Source organism: Callospermophilus lateralis, chromosome 6 (genome assembly GCF_048772815.1).
Source record: "Callospermophilus lateralis isolate mCalLat2 chromosome 6, mCalLat2.hap1, whole genome shotgun sequence".
Taxonomy (NCBI): Eukaryota; Metazoa; Chordata; class Mammalia; order Rodentia; family Sciuridae; genus Callospermophilus; species Callospermophilus lateralis.
Window position 1 is genome coordinate 143,550,203 of NC_135310.1, and position 18,291 is coordinate 143,568,493.

The window sequence follows — 18,291 nt, forward strand, 5'->3', positions numbered from 1 at the left end:
AAGAGGAAGTACTGGGGATTGAAATGGAGCCACTTCTGTCCCATGCAGGTATGATTATTTCAAAATACACCCCACAATTATATATAATTATAATGTCCTAATGAAAACGTTAAAAGATGAATCTGATAGCTGCTCCTAACCCTTCCTCCCCATAGACGTACGCAGCAACAAGTGCAAGATACATACACTGTGGGCATTTATTCTTAGGGGATTCACTATAGACTCATAAAGTTTGTCCCAGGTTCTTGAGGAGCCCATGAACCCCAACTAAGAACCTTTTCCATGAGGTGGGCTGGCTCTACAAGAGGGTTTCCTGGGCTTTGGAAAACAAAGTATACCCTTCCGGTCCCTTATAAATGTGATAGTGCATGTCAAACGTCCCTTCTCTGAAATCCCTTATCTTGAAATGCCCTTTCTCTGAGAAACTTTGGTGTTTTCCAGATTTTAGGATACTGGCATGGACTTTCTGGTTAAACATCCTTAATATGAAATACTCCAAAATCCAAAATGTTTTGAGCATCCTGTTATCATTGAGAAAGTTTCAGCTTTTTTTTGGATTAGGGATGCTCAACCTGAAATTTGGAAGACTGATACCAAAAAAAAAAACAAAAAATAAAAAACAAAAACAAACAAACAAACAAAAAAACCCAGTATGTCAATATTGGTGAGTGGCATTTAACTTGGGAATGCATCATATGTGGTTGGGCCTTGTGGAGAAACTTCAGATTGGAATATGCTCAGAAGATTGGGCTTTCTGGATAATTTCAGGTGTCGTGCCTCATCTCTGTGATTAGCTGCTGACACATATGTATCAAAAATGCCTGAACATCCCTGATGGGGAAAGACTTGGGGAGATGGTGAGGTGGACGGAGGGACTTTTCTCTGATTGGAGTGTGTTTCTTTTGCAGTTAACAAAGATTTGATGTCCCCTTTCTGATGTCTGTCTCTTGCCCTCAGAATTTAAATTCCCTGGCCCTGACTACTGAGATGATACTGAATCTTAAAAACTCAGATCAACCCCAGTGTAAAAATCTGCCCAGTGGTCAGTATCACCCTTCCTCGTCTGGGAAATGCAGGTGGAGGTATTCCCTCCTTTTTCCTCTGGGGAAAAGGGAGCCTACACATAGTATTTTCATGTTATGTGTTGATCAGGTGCTGTGTCATGCTACAGTGTCTATGAGATGCTGAGATCAATGACAATTTTGGGAGACGAGGTCTGTTCTTATTGAATTCTTCCGTGAATTTTCACAACTCTCTTTTCTTTAATGCTATAAAAAACAATTCCATATTGGTATAGCTGCATTTCTGATGTTCTTGCTCTTATAAAACCTTAAGTAAAGAGACTCTTTAGGCAACCCAGAGAAGGTTAGATCAAGCAGGAACTTTCATGTGTATCAACTTTACAGAAGCATATCTAACACACGGACTTGAGAAAAAAAATAAAGTGTAAGTTTACTTGGTGACATCAATTGCTTTTCCAACTATTTGATGGCTATGCTTTATCTTTCAATATACTATTTTAAAATATCTCTGTTCTTTAAAAACCAATCTGTTAATATGATGCATTCCCAAGTTAAATGCCACTCACCAATAATGACATACTGTTGTTTTTTTTTGGTACCAGGAATTGAACTCAGGGGTATTCGACCACTAAGCTACATCCCCAGCCCTATTTTGTATTTTATTTAGAGACAGGGTCTCACTGAGTTGCTTAGCTTTTAGTTCCTCGCTTTTTGCTGAGGCTGGCTTTGAACTCATGATCCTCCTGCCTCAGCCTCAAGAACCAGTGGGATAACAGGTGTGTGCCATCGCACCGGGCCTGAGTTCTTATTCTTTATACTACTTCATGATTATGAGCATCTACTCCCATTCTTTTAAACAGAAAAATCACACACACACACACACACACACACACACACACACACACACACACCAGAGGAGGGGCAATGGGGTGATACTTATGTAAACTTTTTGGAAGGAATTACTTTTTAGGAGACCACAGGTAATCTTCCACGACTCTACAAAATGTATAACCATTTTCAAAATTGAAACTGAAATGAAGAAAAAAAGTTTGAAAACGAGTGAGAATGAATTAAGTTGGCAATTTGATTCACACAATTTATGAGATTCACCTAACAGTTCTTATTTCAAGTGCTTTCAATCACGACTTCCATGTATTATTGAAATTGAATTCTTTCCTTCTTCCTCATCTTATGGTCACTGCTGGTAAGAAGCAAATGCTTGTTTGAAAACTCTTCTCACTGGCTCCAGCATCTGTCTTGCTCCCAGCTAAGACTTGGGCTGACATTTAGGAATAACACTAAAGGTTAGCATGGTCAGGTTGTGACGTCAGGCTATGCTAGACAATATGGTAGCCACTAGTCACTTGCAGCTCATTCAATTAATTAAAGCTAACTGAAATTTAAAAATTCATCTCCTTGGGGGCACTAGCCATATTTCAAGGGCTCAAGACCCTCATGTGGCTAACAGATGCCATATTGGACAGTGTATATTTAGAATATTCCCATCATCATTGAAAGCTTTATCAATTTCTTTTAATCCTCACATGAGGATTATTTAATCCTCTACCCATGCAGTAGATTCTGTGAGTCTTCATTTTACAACGAAGAAACTGAGACACAGAACAGTTAAGCAACTGTCCCAAGTTCACAGAGTAAGTGATGAGACTTGAATAGAGACAGACTAGTATCAGATCCTCCTTTAATGACACCCTATAGTGACTGCTTCATTACAACAACAATGAGGACAATAACTTATCTTTATTTAGTGTTCATAATACAGTTATTATTTTCATCATTTTACTTACATGATAATTTACTTACATTATTTAATCCCTACAGGTCTGACTTAGAGGTAGACCTTATTATTAGTACCTCTATTCTATTAGTAGAAAAGTAAAACTTAGAAGATAAATAAAAATGCTTGCCGAGCCAGTAAGTTGGCAGAACCAACCCGGATATAAATCTAGGTCTTTCTGATTCTAAAACATTCATCTTTAAACACTACCTACACTGTGATCTCTGACAGATGAGAGATAAAAATAGTAACTTTTTTTGGGTGAGAATAGCTTCTTTATTTTCTGAAATCCACTGAAGAATCATTTGCAGTGTTAGCTTTTTATGTTATCACTAAAACCTCCGTTGAGGACAATGATTATAAGTTGACCCTGAACTAAATTTGAAAACACATCTACCACCTACCTTTCTTTTTTGACTTCGTCGGGAAAGAATTAGATTCCTACGCCCGAGTGAAATGTGACAAGGTGGCCTTGGGACCTTGATATACATTACCTGATGATAACAGGATTTTCTATTTAGGGTAAAGGTAGAGATATCATTGTTAAAAGACTATCTAGCAGCCCCAATATAGTGGAATTACAAGACAGGTAGGTGGGACTGGTTTTACTCTAGAATATTTTCTTGTGTGTGTCTTTTTTTATTTGTTCTTTTTAGATATACATGACAGTAGAGAATATTTTGACATATTTATACAAACATAGAGTATAGAGAAATGCATAGACCACAGTATGATTTAGGTGTTGTGGCAAACAGTGATGTCTCACTTTCTATCTCAAATGCAGAGCAGTGCTGGGGGCAGGATGGCAATCACATTTGGGAGTGGCAGGACTCACCCAGGATGGAGCTAGCAGTGCCCTCCTATCTGTCCCAGCTCACATACTCTGATTCTGTGGCCATCATTCTCCGTGACCAACAGCCACGAATGGGTAGTCAGCTTCCTAAGCTTGTTAAAGGTGTGGCTGGAGGTGCCTCACCTGGGGTCCCCTGGGGTAAAGAGGCTTCACCTGCTCAGAGTCTCTGATGGCAGGAACTCACAGAGAAATGGGTTTTGTTTCCTCCACAGATGGCCTGGGGCAGTGTGTCTGTGAAGAGCGTAGGTGTGTGTGTGTGTGTGTGTGTGTGTGTGTGTGTGTGTGAGAGAGAGAGAGAGAGAGAGAGAGAGAGAGAGAGAGAGATATGATCTTCCACGGGAGGCTAAGGAGAAAATTAGTTGAACTGAAGGTCTGAAGACGATGGGGGTTGCTACTGTGTGTTCTTTGGGCAGGTCACTTGAAATCTCTGGTCTTTAGTTTTTTAAAATGCAGCCACTGGAACAATTCAATGTAATATTCAGATGGCACAGCATCTGAAACATACTAGCATTTATGAAATCTGAGATTTTAAGGGAGAAAAAAATTTCCTGGTTGATGGTGAGGCAGTTTCCACCGGTACATCCCCCTAGGGGAGGGATGAGGCACAGAGAGGAGAACCATAGAGAAATGGATTAATCCACTTCCCTGCTGGCTCCCTGCCCTTGACTTCCCTGTTGAAGGGTGGGGTGGGCTGAGAGAATGTGTTTGGTTAGAGGCATGGAGAGCATTATGGCCTGGATCTGGTACATGCCCCAAAGGCCCATGTGTTAAAGGTTTGGTCATCAGCCTGTGGTGCCACTGGGAGGTGGTGGGACCTTTAAGAGGTGGGGCCCTGTGGGAGGAAGTTAGGTCTTTAGGGGGCGTGTCCTTGAAGGGATCTTGATCCTCCAGCCCCTTCTCCTTGCTCTTCTTACTTCCCGGCTGCTATGAGTTGAGCAGCCTTCTCTGCCACAACAACTCCTGCCAAGAGTACTGAGCCACTGCAGGCCCAAAACAATGGGGTCCAGGCACCATGGACTGAAACCTCTGAAACCCTGGGTCAAAATAAACCTTTCCTCCTTTAAGTTGCTTTCCCTCAGGCGTTTTATCACAGCGAGGTGACTGACACACAGAGGAAATTGATCAGGACTCAGGATGATCAGAACACAGGCTCTGTTTTCTTATTATGGTTTGATGACATTGATATTTGAGTTCCGACTGAGAAAAAAAAAAATGAAGCTCTCATCTCACCTAGTGGCTGTCAAATACTCTGGGACTTTTGGTGGTTCCCCCAAGTTTAATTTGTCCTTGGGATGAAGGTGTATGAATTGTGATGCTGGAGGAGCAGGACCCCAGGACTCATCTCAGCAGCCCGCCTGCCTCACTCAAGGACTTGAGCAGCAGGAAATCTGAGGATTCCAAGGTTAATGTCAGTAAGAATTGTGGACATTTAATGAAAGGCTCCAGATGGAACAAAATGTCAGGACTCTGGCTGAGGCCAACCCCACTAGTGTCGGCAGTCAGAAGAGATGTGGATGTGAGGCTGAGCTGCAGTGCCCCTGGGCCAGGTAGCAGGGGGAGCCCCTCTTTTCTTTTTTTTTTTTTTTTTGATTTTTTTTCTTGGTCCTGGAGATTTAATCCAGAGGCACTCTACCACTGAGCAACATCCCCTTTCCCTTTTTAAAAATTTTGAGGGCTGGGGCTGTGGCTCAGCGGTAGAACGCTTGCCTAGCCCATGCAAGGCCTGGGTTCGATCCTCAGCACCTAAAAATAAATAAATAAAATAAAGATATTGTGTCCAACAAAAAAATAAATATGAAAAAAAATGTGATTTGAGACAGTGTCTTGCTGAGTTGCCAAGGCTGGCCTTGAACTTGCAATCCTCCTGCCTCAGCCTCCTGAATTGCCGGGATTGCAGGGGAACACCATGGTGCCTGAGTAGGGAACCCTTTCTTACAGTGAATGCAGCTCCCCACGAGGCTGTAGGGCTTGGAAAATGATGCGTGGGTTGGACTTGGTCCCCCGTTTCCCTCTCATCCCATATGGACACAGTCTGTCCAGGTGTTGCCCTTAAGGGAAGCCTGCCCAGAAGAAGTCTCTGAACACTCTCTGGGGGTGTTGAAAGAGACACTTCTTGTAAGACCTATTATTATTGTCACCATTTTACATATGAAGTGGATATTAGCCCCCAAACAGCCCAGATAGGATTATGAACCAGGAAGTCTGACCCCCGGCCCATGTCTTAGCCACTGCGATTCTCTTTCTCTACATCAGGGGTTGCTGCTGACCCTCCTGGTTGTCTTGTTGCAGTTGATTTCCTTGAGGACTGAAAACCGTAAAACCTGCCCTCAGAATGGGAGAAAGGCATTGGTTGCTGTTCCCGTGTTATGGGCCACAGGCCCCAGACAAGCCAGTCTGTAGCCTGGACACCAGCTGGATTCCCCCATCCTCTTCAAAAACCCAGCTGTTCATTATAAATTAAAATGCTGAAGAGCTTTTTCCTAACTTAAATCAGCTTACAACAATCAGCACATGGGAAGGCAGAGAAAAATTCTATGTCTGCTTTTAATAAAATACACATTTCTCATCAAAATATTTTGATAGCATGAGGAAAGATATGTGTGCTCATTAAAGTTTAATGACTGCCTCTCCCTGCCATTTTCCATATGAGGATCACACACCATGACTCACACATGGTGGGTGCTGGGAATCGTTAATTGGAAACAAATTTAACCCAAACCCAATCTTTGTTGCCACGAGGACAAATCAAATCCAAGATGGAATCCACTGGGATATAAGAACATGTGGCCATTGGTCTAATGGCTTTGGTTGATAATGACTTAGATGCAGGTAGGTGGGGCCCAATACCTTCCAGGAACTTCTAAAAAGGAAGCTGGGTAAGAGCAGCTGGAGTCTGGCTGCCAGGTGACTCCAGTATCAGCTGAGCTTGAAGTCACCAGAAAACGCTTTGTCCAAGACCTCGAAGAGAAAGAAAGGAGGGCTGTGGGGAGGACGGAGTTGATGACCAGGTTCTAGCCATGCTCTGGGGACTGAAGCCTCTTGTCCACAGAGTCAATTGCCAAGCTCTCGTCCACAGATGCGACACTCACCTCCAAACGGCCCTAAGCTGACTTTCTTGGGTCGCCACTACTCAGGCCTGGCTTCCAACCTCCACCCCAACCAAGGCTGGCTCTTTGCTGCTCTGCACCCCTGCCATCTGCCTCCTGCCTGCCCCTGCTCATGTTTTCTTCTAGTATCTGGAATGCTCTCTCCATCCATCTGTACTGGTTAAATGCCCATCCATTCATTGAGGATCAGCTACCCTTCTACAGTCTTAAGTCATGAGCATTCCACTTTGAGTGATCTCTCCCCTCTCGAAACACACAGACCTCTTAGTCTCAAAGCAGTCCTCCATCCTGCTTCCCGGGAGGGTCCCAGTGTGAGAGCAAGGTGGCCCAGTGGTTACCTGCATATCCTTCCGAATCAGAAGGACCCAGATTAGAAGCTTCTCACCTTCCCTCACCAGGTGCGCCATCATGGGCAAGTCACTTGCAAACAGACGCAATTGCAATAATAGCAGCAACCAACGTATACCAGGTGTTTATTGTGACTCAGGCAGCAGACATCCACTGGCTCATTAAAAACTCACAAGAACCCCAGGAAGCCAGCATTGCCATCACCTTTATGACACACCCGAGAAAACAAAATCTAAGAGAGGTGCAATGATCTGTGCAGAGTTACACAGGTATTATGTTGAGAAAACAGGTTTTGAACTCTTATAATTGGCCCCAGAGCCCTATGCTGCAAGGTACTATCTTCTCTGGACATCTGCAAAATGAAGATTCTACTAACACCTCCCTACCTTGTAGGGTGACAAGGAGGATTCAGAAAGATAATACGAGAGAGAAGTGCCTAGTAATTTTGTGCTTAATAGATCACAGCTGCTATCACTGTTAGCACCGTGTGCTGGTCTTATCCCTCCTCTTGTCCATGAGCTAAGGATCCGAGGGCCATGTCCCCGTAACTTATCATCTCTCCTGTCCCATGCCTGGCACTTTGATCCATGGTGACCTTGGGAGATTCAGTCCGTGGGGAGTCCATTTCAGGGTCAAAAAGAAAGAGGAAGGATTCTATCATTTTCCTAGCATTTGGGTATGCATGTCCTAGATAATGCTGGACCTCCAAGCCATTGTAGATTTTGCACTTTGGCTTGCATTTAACTCCCTCTCCAGCTCCTGTTTTATACCACACATCTAACTCATCTTGCATGTTTTCCTACCGTTCTCTTCCCTCTCCTCCCTGGTCTTCCTCGGGTCTTCTTTCCCTGCCCCCATCTCTTGCAGTGTAAGAACTGTCATCTGCAGACCATGGCCCTGGATTTCCTATCACCAGTCAGCTAAGCTGGGTCCCAGGCACCCCATCTTGTAGCCAGAGTTTCCGGAATGGGGAAGGACCTCTCACAGGTTGGAGATGCCTCCGAGGTTTTGAGGGTGTGAGACACTTCCTAGGAACACCTCCTGCCCCATTCGGATTTGGTTTACCCTTGGGATTCAGGAGGTTGGTGGTTACGGCTCATGTGCGCTGCCACACCCTCACCTCTTTCCTGAACAAACGTGACACTGGACAAAAGCCAGATTTCAAATCTCCCTCACACTCCAGTCTCAGTCAAATGTCCTGCCTCTAAATTAGTTTCCACTGGGCACAGCCTTCCTGATTCCTTGGTGGAAACCAAACCAAACGGAAACAACTCTTTGTAAAGTATACCCTCCTGGCCCAGGTCCGCTCACTGGTGGAGTAAGGTATTTCTGATTCTGCTCGTGGGGAATGAAACTGCTCTTTCCGTAAACCCAGAAGAGAACAAATACTCCGTCAAATTAATAATGCCTAAAAGGTCAAAGGTATCCGTTTCCTTCATACATCCAGATTATTATCAGTGGTGCAATTAGATTCTATGTTGCGCTGCGACGTGCGCCTCCATAGCGTGAAAAGCTTTCTCTTGAGACACTCTTGGGGACGAGCCACTGCTTTGTAATTAGGTGAGTATGCAGGCCTCGCCCCTGGTGGGAAAGGATCCCTAGACAGGCCCTGTTCAACGTCCCCAAGAAAACAGCCAAAGATGTCTCCTCTGTGCAGCTGGGGTGGGCCTGGCACACTTCTCCCAGGACAGTCAGCCATGAAGGGGCAGCCTTCCTGGGCAGGGAGCAGGACAGACCTCCCTGATGTGGCCCTCCGTGCCTCAAGCTGTTGAATTCCAGTTCTCCCCGCATGAAGCACCCCTGGGGTGGCCCCAGGACACACTCCTCTGTTTTGCATGTGTTTCTGATTTTGCCTGCAACCTTCACATCCTCATTTTAATCTCGGCTCTTAAGGCCTTTTAGGTCCATGGTGGGTCTACAGGTGGGTAACTGGGGTGAAAGAGCTAAAGGGGGCTTGGAGTAGTCCATGTCCCTCAGTGGGCAGTACCGTTGTATTCAGGTTCAGGTGGATCTCACCTTAGGGTGGCTCAGGTGCCTTCCACACAGGAACAAACCAAGAAAGTGGGCGGAGGGGGCCGGTTCCCAGGCCTGCCTCTATAAGCCAGACTGGGAGGCTTGGAGGCCCAGCTCTCCTACTTGCTGGCTGTGTGACCTTGGACAAGTTATCCCGCCTGTCTGACCTTCAGCTTTCTCGTGGGTGGAGTGGAAATGTGCTACTTCCTACCTCCCATTGATACATGTGAAGCTTTGGTAAAAAAAATAATGTCCTCAAAGAAAGCCGCTACTTCGAATGCCACACAACGGTCCCCATCTTCACAAATGATTCACAAGGAAGAAGGCCTGCTCCCCACTTCGGCCCACTTGGGCCCACTGCCCCCCACCTGGAGGGCCATTAAGATATCATAGGCTTATTATGGAGCTTTGATTCATCACCACTTTAGGGGAATGCAGCTGCTCGGGATCCCTGCTTATCATGTAACCACTTGAAGAAGAATGTTCTCCAGATCCCAGGGAAGGGCTCTCAGCCCTGGGTAAGTGGCAGGAAGTGTCACTCCCCCTCGCTCCCTGCCAGCTGCTCAGATTCCTGATTCCAGGGTGCAAAGGGGTCTCAAGGGAGCGGCTGATGACAGACACCTTCGAAAGCTGCAGTGGTGCCCCCGGGAAGCAGGAGAAGAAGGCTCCCTGTTTCCCGCCCACCCTCAGCTCTCCCCTGCCATGGCTCTGAGAATGTCTGGTGGTACCTGGTGAGGCACCATTGCAACCATCACCTAAGTGGACAAAACAAACCCCCAGGTGACAGAAGTTGGGAAAGTGGCCCTCTTGGTATTGACGAGGGGGTATTGAGAGGGAAAAGCAGAAAGGAACTTCCTGCTTCCAATCTGCTACTGATGGCGAAAGTCATTGTCACGGAACTGTACATTTCAGCTTATGATGCTACTGTATAAAATTATACCTCTGTGAACAATCCCACTGTCCAGGACGCAGATGGAGGTGACGCAGGCGGCTCACATATCATATGGCATGCCTGACCCACTTTAGTCCAGAGACACGGAAAGTTCTGAGTCTCTGTGATGCATTACGCATCTTGATCTTCCTCCACAAGTGTGTTTATATCCACAGGTTATATTTATATCTGCAGTCACATCTATATATTTAAATCTGGAGAGACGAGGAGTGTTATAAGTGCGTGACTATATATAGGGCAGATTAGTTCTTTCAAAGAACAGGAGGATCCTAACTCTATTATTTCTTTTTTTTTTTTTTTTTGGAGCAGGACACATACACACACACACACACACACACACATATCTAATGAACAATCTTGCCTTTTTCTCTTCTCTGAGATGCTAAAACTGACCTTGATGATGACCTTGGGGATGGTCAGCACAGTGGACTTCTGCTTGGCCAGAACGTCTTTGGTCTCATTGATGCGAGCTGTGACAAAGAAGTGCAGGAATCCTTGTTCCAGTAGCTGGCTCATGTACTCCCCAGCTCTGACCAGCACCTCCTCTTTTTTGACTGATGGGAGGAAAAACAAACAGGCTGTCAGCAAGACCTGAGACAAGATCTGCTTTACTCTCCCCCTAGGTCTCTCATCCTTCCCACATTAGCACACAAGTCACCAGGAACGTAGCCAAGATGGGGGGTAAATGGAACAAAGAGTCAATCCAGGACAAGCCCTCCTGGTCTCTTGGGTGAAGAAAGAATATGCTGGAAAATTTCATATTCAGTGAAATCTTACTAGAGAAAATGTGTCAAGCTCTCCAAACAGGGCTTTTTGTTGTTGTTGTAAAATGGAAAGCAATTACAAAGATGTCTAAAATGGAGGATCAAGAAGTGTTAACTGGCTGTTTTGATTTGGGTAGGGTCAATCCAAGATGGCAGATGGGGAACAGTGAAGTCCAAAGTCCTGGTTCCACGAATCATCCCCTTGTAGAATAAGCAACATCTCCTGCAGGCCATCAGCCACCCTTGGACAAAACTGTCAACTATCAAAACCTTGTCCTTATAGCACTGTATATTTTCTCTCCAGCTTTTTCTGTACCAATCTGATATCATGATTTTTCTATTTAAGAGACGGAAGTTGGTGCACCCAGTTCCCACCCTAGGCATTCAGCTCTCTCTCCCTCCCTCCCCTACTTGTCATGTAGAAGACCAAATGCTCATTTCCTCAAGTCACTGCTGTTAGGTTTTAGAAACTGGAGACAAGCCACAAAAGGTAACACCAAGAAGATGGGGGTGGCCCTGGCTCCCCTCTGATCATCCTCCTATGGTGAGTTCTGTCTTGGGGCTCTGGCCCTCTCTCTCTCATTTCCCACAGCCCAGGATGCTAGATAGCAAAGGGCAGTTCTTCTGCAGGCCCAGAGTACATTGGCATCTGCTGTCACCTGGCCAGAGCCAGGTGTCTGTGCCCCATGTCAGCTGGCAGACCCAGCAGGTGAGTGGGTGACTCATGCCTCCATCCCCACCCACAGGCCGCACACTCCATAAACAGTCACAGACTGAACATCTCCTCTACCTTCCTGCCCAAGGTCTGGCCCAAAATGTGTTCTTTCTGAAGAAGTTGTTGAGGGAACAGCTCCCATGGCTGGTGATTTAAGTGTTAGGGGCAGCTCATTTTAGCCCACCCAGCTGAGCAGAAGTCCCCTAAGGAGGCTGAATGCTGCCTGTGGCCGAGGAAGCACCAGGGCCCAGGGGAGGGCTCCTGACTCATTGCTGCCTCTCAGGGGAGGACACATCAGCCAAGGTTGTCATCCCTGGGTGGGACTCTCAGACCTGGAATGGACCTGTGGGAGCCAGCCCTGGCCTGAAGATCACCAAGAGTCCAGGAAAGGCCTCTGCCATGGGCAGTGCCCACCCTGGAAGTCTCTTTATAGATGTGTAGGTGCTGTGACTGCTCTAGCCCCTGATCAAAAGAGTTCTCAGTCTTGAGAACCTGGAGTCTTCAAAACACGTGCCATTCAGGATCCCAACCACCGACCAATGGAGTCAGAGTGTTGGAGATTGGGGGCTGGACATCAGTCATTTCTTTCCAAGTTCTTCATCTGACTCTGATGTGCAGCCTGCGTTGGGAAGCATGGCTCCAACCACCAGGGGCAGCCCTGAAGGACCAGGCCCGTGGAAAGCCTTGGCTGCAAGGAAGGGAACAGCCTTCTCACCCAGGCTCTTGCCACCCCAGATGTGGCTGCCCACCAGCAGCAGCACCATCACCGAGAGCCAGTTTTCTGACTCCGTCACGCGTCTGAGTCAGGATTTGAATCAGACGTCAGGTGATGCCTGTGTAAGCGAGAAGCTCTCAGGACAGGAGGCTCAGACACGAGAAGGGGTGGAGATTTGGCAGGATGAGGGCAAATTTAGGACAGGTTGGATTTTAAAATGGAAAGTTCTGCATCCAGAGAACATCAAGCATGGATTCCTGGAAAACCAAAAAGATGGGCCATTCTAGACTGGGGGCTGTCAATGGCAGGCTGTTTTGTCCCCTCCAGGAGACAATTAGCAATATCCAGAGACTTTTCTGGTTGTCCCCAAAAGGCTGGGGGTGGGTTGCTGCTGGCACCTGGTGGGTAGAGGTCTAAGATGCTGCTAAACATCCTACAAGGCACAGGACAGCCCCACAAGAGAGGTATCCAGATGTCAATAGAAGCAGGGCTGAGCAATCCTGCCCTCAGCTCTGGAGAGGGCTGGAATATATTAGTCCTCTGGAGAGGAGGACTCAACAACTGGCTGGGTTGGCTTGGTTCCCAGGAGACTGCTATTCTATTCAGAGCCTATTCTTTGAAGTTATGCTCTTACCTTGACTTTGATCCCTGAATGCTGCCTTCTTGAATGACCCGCTCATACAGTCTTCACTGGACCTGAGCCTGGACCCCACGTCCTCCTGCCATCCAGTGAGTGGGGCTCCAGCCCTCTCTCCATTAAGCATGACCCCAGACGAGCTTATGACCTGCTCGTCATCCCCAGGTCTGGATGGATGGAGTGGAAAAGCGTCAGGTCTAGGAGGATATTGTGCTTTGCCTACAGCTGCCTCAGCATGTGTAATAAAAAATGAACCCCCCCCTGCATATTTCTAGAGGGGGCGTGTTTGACCACAAGGTTTCTTAGGCTAGTGGGACACGCTCTTGCTACCCTTATAATCTTGGCTTCAGGACTCTTTTCTTCTCAGAGGTAGCACATTCCCTGAATCACACAGCACTAAAGAAATCAGGCTGTGTTTCAGAGCCCAAGAGAACAGTGCTCCTGAAATAGTCCGTTATGTAAGCGCTGTGTTTTGCCACTGCACAAGAAATTGTTCTAGATAAAGTTTATTAAACGTGGCAAGAGAAGGAGGAATAGATTTTCACTCTGTGAGCTGCAGAGCTGGGATGAGGCCAGTATCATTTACGGTGTCTGGGGAAAACCAAGGGAGACACAGACTGGAGCAGCCTCCACTCTTTTCCAAAAAGCAAAGAAAACTAAATATAGCCAAGTGGAAATGATAGCACCTTTGAAGGTACTGGGAGGTTTAAGTTATTCAGGTCTCCCAGGCTGATTCTGGCCCACACACGCCCTTTAATCATCAGGCTGGAAAGTCTGTCTCCCATCCCACTTGGAAAACTTTCTTTGCAACAGAGGCACCTCAGAGTGCTTGAGTGAGGTCTACAAGGACGTGGCTTCTTGCCGTGGATGGAAGTTTATTTCAGATGGCAATATGCAATTCATTGCAGGTAATTTCGTGCCACCTATCTGTGAAGTAAAGGAAGAGTTGCCGACTCCCATCTGGTTATTGAAGATCAGCCCTGGGGTGGGCTGAGTGGGCGGGGCTATGTCAATGTTGACTCAGGCTGAGGTTTGGTGAGCTGTCTCTACATCTGTGACTCGGAGGGATAATTTTTATTATTATGAAAATAATTATTGTGTCTTCTAGTCCATAACTCATGTAAGCTCATTCTTTAACTGGATTAAGGAGAACCAGGAAGGGCATTGACAGACAAGACCCTTGTGAAGGGGGAAAGGGCAGCTGTTTGGTTCCCTGTCCAGGGATCTGTGCTGGACTACAGAAAATAGGGGCATCAGCAAGGGAACTGGCCAAGTTGGCAGCCTGGGGCTCCCCGTCATTGCCTGAATGGGACCTGGACTCTGTCACCGGCTTTGCCTCTGGCTGCTCTTTGGGGTCTTGAACACAGCAACTCATCCTCCCGGCTCAGTTTCCCACAATGTTGGAAGTTCATCCTTACTGAGATCCGACCATGGTATTGCCACATGCAGTTTCCTCCACAGTCTCCTTGGCTCACACCACGTGGCCAATGCATTGGCCAATCAGGTGGCCTCTACCTTCAGGACACGCCCAGATCTGACTAGATCTCACTACTCTGTTACTGTCACCCCATCTCTCAGGTGAAAAATTGCAGCAGCATCCTAACTGGTCTCTAGGCTTGGGCCCTGCTCTCCCTGTAGTCTCTCAACACAACGAGCTTTCAAAACCTGTTAGAGCATCTCAGAAACCCTCCACTGGCTCCTCAGCTCACTGGAAACAGAGTTCTTATAAAGAGTTCTTATATGTCCTGTATCCACCATTTATTTTACTCCTGATTTAATCTATTTTCTGTTGCTCTAACAAAATACTTGAGCTTGGGTACTTTATAAAGAAAAGAGTTTATCTGGCTCACAATTCCAGTGACTGGAGGATCCAAGTGGTGTGGTGTTGGCATGTTAGCTATGTCATACCATGGTGGATGAGCAAAAAGGGAACTGGCCGTGTGCAGAAGAGGCCAAGCTTGTGGGGTGAACTCCCGTTCTAAACAATTACGAGGACTGGTCTTCTCCTCAGTTTTGTGTGTGTGTGTGTGTGTGTGTGTGTGTGTGTGTATCTATATTCATATCTATCTATCTATATCTATCTATCTATCTATCTATCTATCTATCTATCTATATACACAGATATAGATATAGGTACTGGGGATTGAACCCAGAGGTACTTAACCACTGAGTCACATCCCCAGCACTGCCTGACTCCTGTAGTTTTATTTTGAGACTTGGTTTCACTAAATTGCTTAGGGTCTTGCTCAGTTGCTGAGGCTGGCCTCAAAATTGCAATCCTGGAATTACAGGAGTGGGCCACTGCTTCATTCCTTTCTATGAGAATCCATTCCTCCCCCTCGGAATAATAATAATAAAAAAGTCTTAAATTTTCTAGTTTTCAAAGAAAATACCATGATGATCACCGAATCTAGGCCTATTCATTTCCTTCAAGTTCTGGGAGGTTTCTTGGAATTAGAATCTTTACTTCCTCATTTTTCTTGGAATGTCTTTCTGAGAGACACTGTGGGCTGGGAGGGTTATCAGTTCTAGAAACTCTGAGAACAATTAAGACATGTGTGTCATTGGGTTGGGGGTGGGGGTTGCACATCAATCTTGCTCGCCTCTGCTTTATAAAAACTGTGTGCATACCTTTTATTCCCTTTTTCATTTTTCCTTCAATGCCACATGTCAGGTCAACAGAAATCTGGTGCCCTAAACTGTCAGGTCCTTCCCAGTCTCCTCCAACTCCACGTGCTCTGCCCGGAGACCAGTTTCTTGGGGCTGAGTCATTTTGCCAGTTGTGTGGCCACTGATACCAGCACCCCAGGAAAAATAGAGCAGCCATAACTGTAATCCCGGATGCAAGCTAACGCACGTTGATCCCACTCGGCTTAAAATATTCTGAATATTTATAGTGATAAAAATGTGTGTGCAAGGGAGGCTGCAAAGGCTGAGTAGGAAGCCCCGTGAGAGACGGCAGAGAGCCGGAAGCCCTGCATGGCTCCTGGATGGCACGTTCTGCCTCCAGCTTCCTCTCAGGATGGGGTCTCTCCCTGGACGTCTCGCTAATCAATTTTAAGAAACAGCCTCTACGCAGAGTTTATATCTCTCTACCTTCTTGTTAGTAAAGCAAAACACACCATTCCTGCCGGGCAGCCCCCAAAATCTTTTCTATCTCAGGAGAGAGATACCAATAAGTGGCCTATTTTCTGAGGTGGGTCATTTGGACACCTTTTCCAGTTTCTTGTACAGTGCAATCCCCTTGGGATGGGATCTTAGTATAATGCACATTCTGATTCAGGAATCCTGGGTGGGTCCTGAGATTCTGCATGGCTAAGGGGCTCCTGGGCATGCTGACACGGCTGGTCTGCTGGTGCGGGGACCACACTTGGAGTAGCCAGAAGTGAGGTTACTTTTAATTCTCATGACTCAGGGGTTCTTGGCTTTGAACATTTCAGTGTTCACTTCTATGTGTGAAATAGAAAGATGAGACTGAGGATTTCTAGGATAGGAGAATTCTGCCTGTGTGATTCACGTTCCTGAGCTCTGGGGAGAACTTGAATTTGACAGACAGCTCTGAGTGGGTGCTGTCAGTCATGGGGACAGAGAGCCAGATACCAGGTTCTGAGAGAAGCACACCCTGGTTTGCTTACAGGATAAGGGCTCCAGCACCACGTCGAATGTCTCCTTCTTGAATTCCGTCTTGGAGACCCCAGTGTAGAAGGTGATGTTGCCCGAGAGATAGGCAGAGATGCTGTATCGGTTGGAGCTGTTGTTCCGGAAGGTGATGGTGATCTTGAAGTCCTTTCCCAGCACGGCATTTTCCACCTCAAAGTCCATGTTCACATCTGATCTCGATTTGACCACGCCCTCTGTGTTGAGGGCCTTCTTAGCTCCATACATGAGCGCTGTCTCTAGGGCCAGCCGCTCTTCCTCTTGACCTAGAAAAGACCCAGAGATAATGATGGGGGGGAAATATAATCCACCAAAAAGAAGGTTATCTGCATAAACACACTGCGCTGCCCTGGTTGGCTGCCTGAGAAGGTTCACCACTTCTCTGGTGATTATTTTTGTTATAAATACTGCAAATGAGGTTCTTGGAGAGGCAGTGACCTGCCCGGGCTGCTGGTTGAGTAGGTGGCCATGCCACGGTTTGTCTGGAAAGAAGGTTATGAAAGGTGTTGCTCTTAGGGTTGTTTCTCCAGAGCCATTAGTGCAGGGTGCAGCAGGTAAAATTTAAAAAATCGAACTCATCTCAAACTGCAATGTCAATTTCTTTCCTGCCCTGAGTCCTAGCCATAGAGCTGGAATCTGGAGTCCACTAAGCAAGGATTTTGGAAATAGTTATCTCTTTCTGTCCTGCCTCCTGAAATATAAGCTTTCTCTGGCTCCTGGATGTTCCTTCTCCCACATACAAGCCCCTCTTCCTTCTCTTCCCAATCTGGCCTTTTCTAATTGTTCCTTTCTGTGTTGACTCTGGAGGGCTCCTGCCCCACCCTTCTCCACCTTCCAAGGTGGTCAGTTGGCTGTTGGCAGAATGCAGAAAGTTTTCTCAAATAATGGCCACCCCAGGACATAGGGATCTGGCAGGATGCTAACTAGTCTTCCCCGTTTTTGGGTTAGATCCGCTGGAATAACCCTGAGTTGTCTAGAGATATCTAAAGGTTCACAGCCTTCCATAGCCTATCAGAGTCTCTGAGATAAAAAGCCCTACAGAAGTCCCTGTCTCACCCACTTTGCTAAGAAGCAGTAATGCCACTGCTAGAATCCCCATGCACACCCATGTTTACAGCAGCACCATGCACAATAGCCAAACTGGAACCAGCCTAGGTGTCCAACAGACGAATGGATACAGAAAGTGTGGTAGATACACACACAGTGGAGTTTTATTCAGCCATAAAGAAAAATGAAATTGTGTCATTTGCAGGAAAATGGATGGAGCTAGAGACCATTATGTTAAGCGAAATAAGTCAAATTCAGAAGGTCAAATTAGAGAGGAAACAGGAAAAGAAAGGACAAGGAGATCATATAAACAACAAAGGGAGATCGATAGAGTAGAGAAAAGGGACCAGGAGGTGGAGGAGGGGAGGGAAAGAAGAAATAATAGGGAATGATATTGGCCAAATTATACTGCTATACTGTGTGCATGTACAAATATGTAACAACAAACCCCACCACTGTGTACAACTATAACGCACCAATTAAAAAATGAAAAAAACATTAAGAAAAACACTCCAGAAAGGAGAGAGACCTGTTCAATTTTCCTGAACACAAATATCTCAGATACTCTTGATGCTGAGCTGTGTTTAAAGGGCTGTCCATTGACTTGTGGGGGTGCACCAAAGTTCTAGTGCAGTTTGAGATGCGGATGCTGTTTTCAGGGAGTGT

General features: G+C 46.3%; 1 protein-coding gene across 1 annotated transcript in view; it reads right to left on the minus strand.

The window, feature by feature from the left end:
* Nucleotides 1-18,291, minus strand: part of F13a1 (coagulation factor XIII A chain) — a 164,889-nt gene that overhangs the window by 11,654 nt on the left and 134,944 nt on the right. Inside the window, exons 12-13 of the mRNA XM_076857889.1 lie at nt 16,557-16,844; nt 10,484-10,644 (exon numbers count right to left, since the gene is read on the minus strand). Coding sequence (XP_076714004.1) covers nt 10,484-10,644; nt 16,557-16,844 — 449 coding nt within the window. The remainder of the gene's footprint in view (nt 1-10,483; nt 10,645-16,556; nt 16,845-18,291) is intronic.